Raw genomic sequence first — 8409 nt, 5'->3', positions numbered from 1 at the left:
TTTAATTTACTTTAACTGCATCTAATTACATTTACGGACATCTAAAACTACGACACACACAAAACATTACATCAAAACATAAACATTAGAACAGAAGCCCGCCTAACAGAAGTTACAAGAATGATACAATAAAGTTTTAAAAATAATCTCGTAACCAGTCAGTTTTCTACATCCTCCCACCTTGAGTTGGGAGAGTTCGCAACTCAACAAATCTCAAAGTCACAAATCGAGTCTTTTTGGTCCATGTATGATTCTTCCAGATCGAGTTTTCACAGTTTCTGAAATGGGACCTTCAGGATCTAATACTCGTGTCTGCGACACTTCATGAGCAGATTGCTCTTGTTGCACTTTAGGAGTAACTTGCTGTTGTTGCACTTTAGGAGTAACTTGCTGTTGTTGCACTTTAGGAGTAACTTGCTCTTGTTGCACTTTAGCTCTGACATCCTTAGCCACATCATAAGTTATCTCCAATGGAAACAGTCGTTGAATCGGTCTTAGTATTTCTCCAAGGGCTGTTTTAAGTCTCACGAGTCTGGTAATTCCCTCTTTTCCGGGGATGATTTCTGTCACACGTCCCAAGGGCCAGTTGATACGCTTTTGATTATCGTTTCCTACAAGAACAACATCACCAACAGAAATAATCGACTTATTTTGAAGCTTTGGTCTTTGAATCAACGAACCTAAATACTCAGACCTGAATCTTTTCCTAAGGTCCTTTTGCAAAGCAAGACGATATTTTATCCTTTTACTTAGGCTTTTGTGATCTGCTGCATCACAGTCGGGCACTCCAACTTCTCTAATGTCTTGTAGGAATAATGATGGTGACAGTGGAACAAAATCTGTATCTCTTTCTGAAATATAGGTGAGAGGTCTCGAGTTGATTATCGATTCACAGTCGCAGAGAACCGTGATCATCTCCTCATAAGACAAAAAGGCATGACCTAACACCCTCTTTAGTACATTTTTCATAACTCGAATCAACCTCTCCCACCAACCTCCCCACCAGAATGCAGTAGGGGGGTTAAATTTCCATTTAATGCGATTTATTGCTCCGTTCTCAACGATCCGGCTCCAGTCTAAAGAACGGAGCAAATTACTAGCACCAATAAAGTTTGTTCCATTGTCACAGTAGATAAATGAACATCTACCTCTTCTTGCCACAAATCTGCGCAGGGCCAACAAAAATGTGTCAGTGGAAATGCCTGATAGAAGCTCAAGATGTACAGCTCTGTACACCGCGCATGTGAAAAGACAAACCCAAGTCTTTTTCTCATCTTTCAAGTACAATGGGCCAACTAAGTCCACTCCTACAATTTCGAATACAGCAGTGTCTCTGATTCGATCTTTGGTAATTAGGGCTGGCTCTGCATCTAAATTTTTTCCAGAATGCCTCTTGCAGATAACACATTTTGAGATGATCGATCGCACAGTTTTTCTGCCATTTAAGATCCAAAAATGTTCTCTCAGAAGGTTAAGTAGCATTTGAGTCCCCACATGTCCATGTCTATTGTGAAAAGAAACTATTAAAAGTTTCACAACATGGTGTTGAGAAGGAAGGACTACAGGTCTTCGAAAAGAATGGCTGTCTTCGCGATACTCAATTTTTGTTCTCAATCTGATGATGCCATCCTCATCTTTGTAAACTCTTAAAGTTTTCAATTTCTCGTCTTTCTCGTTAATGAATGTTTCACTTTGAATGATCTTTATTACTATTTTCTCCGCTTCTTCAAAGTCCTCTGCATCCAGAATATCACATTTTCTCAATTCTTTTGGTTTTTTACAGTTTCTAAAAAATCTCAATATCCAGCCGATCATACGCACAATTTTCTCATATTGGGAAAAGTAACTATAGTACCAATCAGGTTCTTCCGTGTTCACGTTTTCGATGGCGTGAGCACTCAAACAGGCAGTCGGGGTAGACAAAAGAGTTTTCTTTCGTTCCTTCAGCACTTCATCTTCATTGATTACTACATCTGAGAATGGCCATTGATCAGCAGGTAAATATAGCCAATCAGGGCCCTCCCACCATTTGGACTGCACTAGTTTCTTGGCAGAACAACCTCTACTTGGAAGATCGGCAGGATTAAATGAACCAGGCACATGTCTCCAATTTTCTTTGGAAGTCAAAGTTCTGATGATGCTTGTACGAAGGTACTCCAAGCATCTTCTCTTTTTATCCAAGTTATCACTGTCGTTGAATCGGACCACAAATAGATTTTTTCATGTGGGATCTCTTTTGTGATAGATGAGGCAAGGCGTGCAGTGATTGTAGCCGCCAATAACTCTAGTCTTGCAATAGTGGTCTTCTTCTTTCCCGTTGGGGAAACTCTGGCTTTAGCACTTAACAACTGAACTTTGACATACTGACTCGTCTCAACTCGAAGAAAAGCTACTGCTACATAAGCATACATGCTCGCATCACTGAAAAAATGCAAGGAACATTTCTCATTCGCATCACCAGTTTTTAAATGTCGAGGAATTTGCACCTTTTCGAGATGAAATATGTCTCTCATCCACTTCAGAAACTCTTCTCTAGTATTGGAGTCCACTTCTTCCTCCCAATTCAATTTTCGCTCCCAAGTTTTCTGTAGCAGCAGTTTTGGAAACAATGCAACAGGACAAGTTGCACCAATAGGATCGAAGATACGATGAGCTGCAGAAAGAATAGTTTTCTTCGTCACATTCTCTACACAAAGTTCCTTCAGGCTGTTCATATTTATACCCAAAGTATCCAGACCTTTGTCCCACTGTAATCCTAAAACATTCGTGACAGGAGCGCTTTTATCCTTTAAACATGTGCTTTCCCAGCCTCTTAGTTGAAAATTTCTCTCAGCCATGACATTGGTCGCAACCTCAATGAAGAGTTCAAGTTCTTTCTCGTTTGGCACACTTGTCACACAATTATCCACATAAAAACTCTGCATTAATAATTTTACCATCCTCTCTGGATATTTCTTATCTTGATGGTTTAAAACCTCTTGCAAGTGGTGCATAATAACAATTCCAAGCAAAAAGGGACTGCATGACACACCAAAAACTACACGACAATGTTTAAAGTACTTCAATTTACCATCTTTTCCAATCCACAGAAAACGCAAAAAATCTTTATCTGAAGGTGACAGACAAACTTGCAAAAAGGCCTTGCGAATATCAGAAATAACTCCAATTTTTTCCAACCGAAAACGATATAAGATATTTGGTATCAATTAAATCAAATTAACTCCAGTTTCTAAACAGTCATTGAGGCAAGGGGCACCTTTCTGTCTGGCGGAAGCATCGAATACAGGTCTGATTTTGGTGGTACTATTCTACTTCAAAACAGGACGGTGTGGTAAATAATGTGCAGGGAGATTAACCTCGTCTTTAGTCACTTCTTCTATGATATCTTCTTCCAACCACTCTTTAAACACTGCTCCATAGGCTTCGAATAGTCCTTCGGTTTTAAGTCTCTTTACAACTTTGTGTAATCTTTTCTCAGAAAGTTCAAAATTGTCTGGAAGTGGAAGCTGATCTTCAATCCAAGGTAAACTCACAATATACCTATTGTTCTCTATTTTAACTGTGTCTAAGAAATGCTGCCTCGCTGCTTCTTGTAATTCAACCGCCGTCTTCTTTTCAGGTGGGTCTGTGATACCAAGAGAGTCAAGAGTCCACAAATCTGTTATGCAAGCACTTGTCGTGAGCATTGAAGTGATTAATAAGCTTGTATTCTCACTATTGGCACGTCCTATAACCGTCCAACCTAGCTTTGTTTCAATTGCAGTGATTCCATTTTTCAGTTGGAGATGGTTTCCGGTAATCAGTTTTCCTGCAACATCAGCTCCTATAAGAATTTCAATCAGACCATCCAAATCTTCTGCCAAATGAATGTTGTAATCTCTAAGTTCTTTAAAATGTGACCCTCGTTTTCTAGACAATATTGAGTCACAAATCACTTCCTGTCCGAGCACTTCAAAATGGCAGCTATACTCCTCGGAAACGCTTGACAAATATATCATATATACATCATGTTGGCAGGTTGAGGTATTGGAACCACCGAACAGTGAGTGTTGTAAATACTCTCTCCTTTTGGCCTTGTAATTCATTTCTTCAGCTGTTGCTTTCAGAATATACGACCGCTGAGATCCAGAATCAATGATGGCTCGAGCTTTACGTTTAGTGGTTTCTCCTCTCACAAGAATGTTAAAGTTTGTAGGAAAACATTGGAACATTTAGACAAGTTGGCCAGAGCTTCGTCGTGTTGTATCATTGATTCTCGAACTTTAATATCTGTAGGGACAGAGGAAGAATTGGGTTCTGGTGACAATGCTCTACATAAAAATAAATGATGCTTCTTCCCACATAATTGACAGTTGAATTTGGAACGGCACGTCTTCACTCCATGTCCCTCTCTCAAACACAAGAAACAACAACGGGCCTTCTCTACAGCACTTTGTTTTTCATGCAAAGTCAGTTTAGAAGCTTTTTCACAGTTCCATGAATTTTGTTCCTCAGTACAAAAAATGCAAAGCTTCTTCTTATTGATATTAGAGGCCAAAAGATCCGTTGCTGATGATACTCTTGTTTGAAACTTCTTCTCGTTAGATTCTCGACGACTGTTGGAAAAGCTTGATTTTTTAGGTTGATCAAAACTTTGGGAGGCTAACACAATTCTCTCTTCTCCCTCCACTTCATCCTGAAGAAAGTCTAAAAGCCGATCTAGATCATTACTTGGCATTTTCCTACATGAAGAGGTATCTTTTCCCTCGGTTGTTAAACTAAACGTCACCTCCTCACTCACTCGTCTATGTGTAGTTCGGAATCGCTCCCAGGCCTTTAAAGTTTCGTCAGGGAGAGAAGATTCAACTAGAGGGAACAACATTGCAGCATATTTATCCTTGGTCACTCCCAAAGTCTTTAAAGCTCTTAGTTTTGTTTCTAATTGATCATACAGTTTACGTATGGGGATTTTTTACAACTTTTGTTTTAATAGTACAATAGATAACAGATCTCTCACGTAAACCTCGACGAGCAACTCTTCTCTGCTGCCATAGCGTAGCTTCAACTGTTTAACCGCTTTTTCGTAATTTTCACCGCCAGGGGGAAAACTTTTAATCAACTCGTCAGCGGGTGAACCTTCTCCATAGCGTGTGCTAAATAAGCATATTTATCATGGTTATCGAGATTGGAATCGTTATCAATTTTTTGAAATTGTCCCCAAAAACACAACCAGTTCCTTATATTTCCATCAAAAGAGGGTAAATTGATTTTAGGATAATGCAATAAATTGTTCGGTGTAGTACTCACCGCTCCGGAAACAGTAGAAGCCGAAGAATGTTCCTTTTTCTCATCCAAAAGATCATGCAATTTGTTTTCTAAAATTCGCCACTTATCAATATAGCTCTCTGAAATGTCGATTTCATTATTGATATTTTCCTCAGTCTCTTCGGAAGCAAACAATAGTTCTCGAAATTCGTACTCACTCGCTACCATTAGTTTCGCTTTCTCTTCTACAATTTTTAATTTCAAAATTTTATCTTCGATAGTCAACTCATTTTCACAGTTCAAAAAATCACTATGAGCAATCGTAAAGAGTCTCCGATGCTGTTTTCGAGAATTTTTTAGTTTCTCCATTACGAAAATATAACAAGCTCAAAAGTTATGACTTACACGAATCGTAGCAGATGTCCTGTCGCGGACGCCAGATGTCGGATATCGATCTCCAAAAACTCTATTATGGATCAATATTCCTAGTTCTCAATACTCATGTGATGTAGTATATAAAACTCAATACTCTTCAAACACTTACTAAAGCTTTTAATTTACTTTAACTACATCTAATTACATTTACGGACATCTAAAACTACGACACACACAAAACATTACATCAAAACATAAACATTAGAACAGAAGCCCGCCTAACAGAAGTTGCCAGATACAAGACTGATACAATAAAGCTTTAAAAATAATCTCGTAACCAGTCAGTTTTCTACAGTGTCCAGACAGCACATTCCGTTTTCAAACTGCCGTTTAATTTTGCAAGCAAAGAAACCCCAACATGTAACATCACCAAAAACAGCGGCCGGGGAGTCCTTTTGCAGCAGTGCACAATGGGACGAGTTCACAATGTCGCACAAGCATGCATTAAACCGCAGTTTGCAGGACATCCGCGGCAACCAGGCGGTGATGGGCGGCGTTCTCGTTTTGCTCACAATGGCCTGTTTGCAATTTTATTGAGCACTTACGGACTATCAATCCCCCTCCAGCTGTGGGATAAATACAAGGACGCTTTATCAGAAGATATTGTGTACAGGCTGGATGGCACTCACAATGACCTAATCATTAACGGAGCTTGCATATTGATTGAGGCGCAAGATGCATAGGTAATTAAATTGTATTTATGTTAGTTATATATTTTTGTATATGCTTATAGTTTTAAGTACATCATTTTTTAAGTAGTTTTTTTTAACCTGTTTTCGGCTGATTATTTTAAACGATTCTGTTTATTTTCTTAGTGTTTGAGGCATTTAAAATTAAACTTTGTTAATTAATCGATCTGCTCATGATGAATGCGAGAAAATTTTGTTGACAAATTCTTGAGATATTACATAAATTAAGAAAAAACATTTTTTAGTGCCCCTAAAGTTTAAACGCTTATCTGTTTTCAGTCATCATATTATCAAAAAAAATGCTTTGTTTCAGTAAAAAATATTATTATATTTATTGCAGATTAATCCTTTCCACTTTAATTTAAAGCATAAATTCTACGGGAACTAACATAAAATTAGAGTGATACATATTAACCCTTTAAAGGGCCATTTTTTTCTAGTCATATTATGTTTAAATATTTTTAGGCTTGAAATTAGAATAAGAAAAGGAATTCATTTAGCTTATTAGATAAATTTAATTTGATTAATTAATTAATTTGGTTAATTAATAATTAAGTGACAAATCAGGACACATCATTTTGTGTGAGATAAAAAACAAGCATTTACGTTTCTGTCTTTCTAAAAAAATGTGTCAGAACTTATGCCAACCTACATAATTTCATACAAAGATTGATAAATTTGGTGGGAAGCATACTTCCCGCGGCCTTAGAAAGGGTTAAGTTATGACTGAAGGCCTTAATTTAAAGCATAAATTTTACGGGTGCTAACAGAAAATTAGAGAGATACATATTACGTTATGACTGAAAGCCTTTATAATATTATGAGTGAATTATATGACTATCAAAATTTGAAGTTTAAAAATATTTTGATGAAGAAGCTATTAAAGTAGGAATTGCATAAAATATTTAATTATTAAAATTTTAACGAACATTAAGATTGGCGAACCGGCTGGTCGCCAAGGGCGGCTAGTACTTATATAAAGCTCAATGTGTATGTGTGTGTGTGTGTGTGTGTTGGCGCTCTACATGCCAGACCGTTTGACTTACAGCTACCAAATTTGTTACATGTATACCTTGGAGGTCGAGAATGTGCACCTGGGGTCCCTTTTTTTGAATTTTTAATTAGAATTTTTATTTTAAAAACTTACTTTCCCGCCAAAAAATTCTTCATTTCCCCACCGCCAAATGAGTAAGGCTTCAGTTCCCCCCCCCATCCCCACGCTAATGAGGCTAGGCTTAACATTTTTCGGCCGATTATGTCAAACGATTATTTTCTTAATGTTTGATGCATTTAAAAATAAACATTGTTAATGAATCGATCTTTCAGATTCATTCTGAAGTACTTTTGAATTAAAATAAAACAGAATAAAGGAAATTAAAAATTCGTAATCTGCACAGCGTTACCCCAACTGGCGTAGAAAAATTCACGCATTTGCGTTACCGTAACTATCGTTGAAAATTCACGCATGCGTATTGTATTCTGATTGTTGTCATGACAACCATTATCAACGGACGATTTAAATTATTTTTAGGTTAGTCGCATGCTTTTGTAAGTAAATTGTATTTATGTTAGTTATATATTTTTTGTATATGCTTATAGTTTTAAGTACATCGTTCTTTAAGTAGTTTTTTTTTTTTTTTTTTACCTGTTTTCGACCGATTATTTTAAACGATTCGTTTTATTTTCTTAGTGTTTGATGTATTTATGATAAATGATGAATCTGAGAAAATTTTATTGACAAATTCTTGAGATATTACATAAGAAAGATATTCAGCTAAAGATGAGATAAAGCTGTAAGATATATATTCTTTATTGCCCATAAAGTTTAAACGCTTCGTGACTCTGTTTTCAGTAATCATATTATAAAAAAAAAATGTTTTGTTTCAGTAAAAAATCTAATGTATAAAAATCTCGTGTCACGGTGTTTGTGTTTGTTCTCCTCCGAAACGGCTCGATCGATTTCTATGAAATTTTTTGTGTGTATTTGGTAGGTATGAGAATAGGTCGTAAAGTATATTTCATAACGCTAGGAAATTAGGGT

The 8409-nt window shown here is 36.9% G+C and overlaps 2 protein-coding genes across 2 annotated transcripts; both read right to left on the bottom strand.

The window, feature by feature from the left end:
* Positions 1-219: 219 nt before the first annotated feature.
* Positions 220-2993, bottom strand: LOC129966206 (uncharacterized). Its single transcript, XM_056080619.1, has 2 exons — positions 2284-2993; positions 220-2188 (listed from the first exon to the last, which is right to left on the bottom strand). Exons 1-2 carry the CDS (start codon positions 2991-2993, stop codon positions 220-222), a joined length of 2679 nt encoding a protein of 892 aa, XP_055936594.1.
* A 1178-nt stretch (positions 2994-4171) lies between these two features.
* Positions 4172-4861, bottom strand: LOC129966205 (uncharacterized). The gene has a single exon (XM_056080617.1). The coding sequence runs from the start codon at positions 4859-4861 to the stop codon at positions 4172-4174; it is 690 nt and encodes a 229-aa protein (XP_055936592.1).
* Positions 4862-8409: the final 3548 nt, after the last annotated feature.

This window comes from Argiope bruennichi, chromosome 4 (assembly GCF_947563725.1).
Source record: "Argiope bruennichi chromosome 4, qqArgBrue1.1, whole genome shotgun sequence".
Taxonomy (NCBI): Eukaryota; Metazoa; Arthropoda; class Arachnida; order Araneae; family Araneidae; genus Argiope; species Argiope bruennichi.
This window is presented reverse-complemented; position numbering and strand designations above follow the sequence as displayed.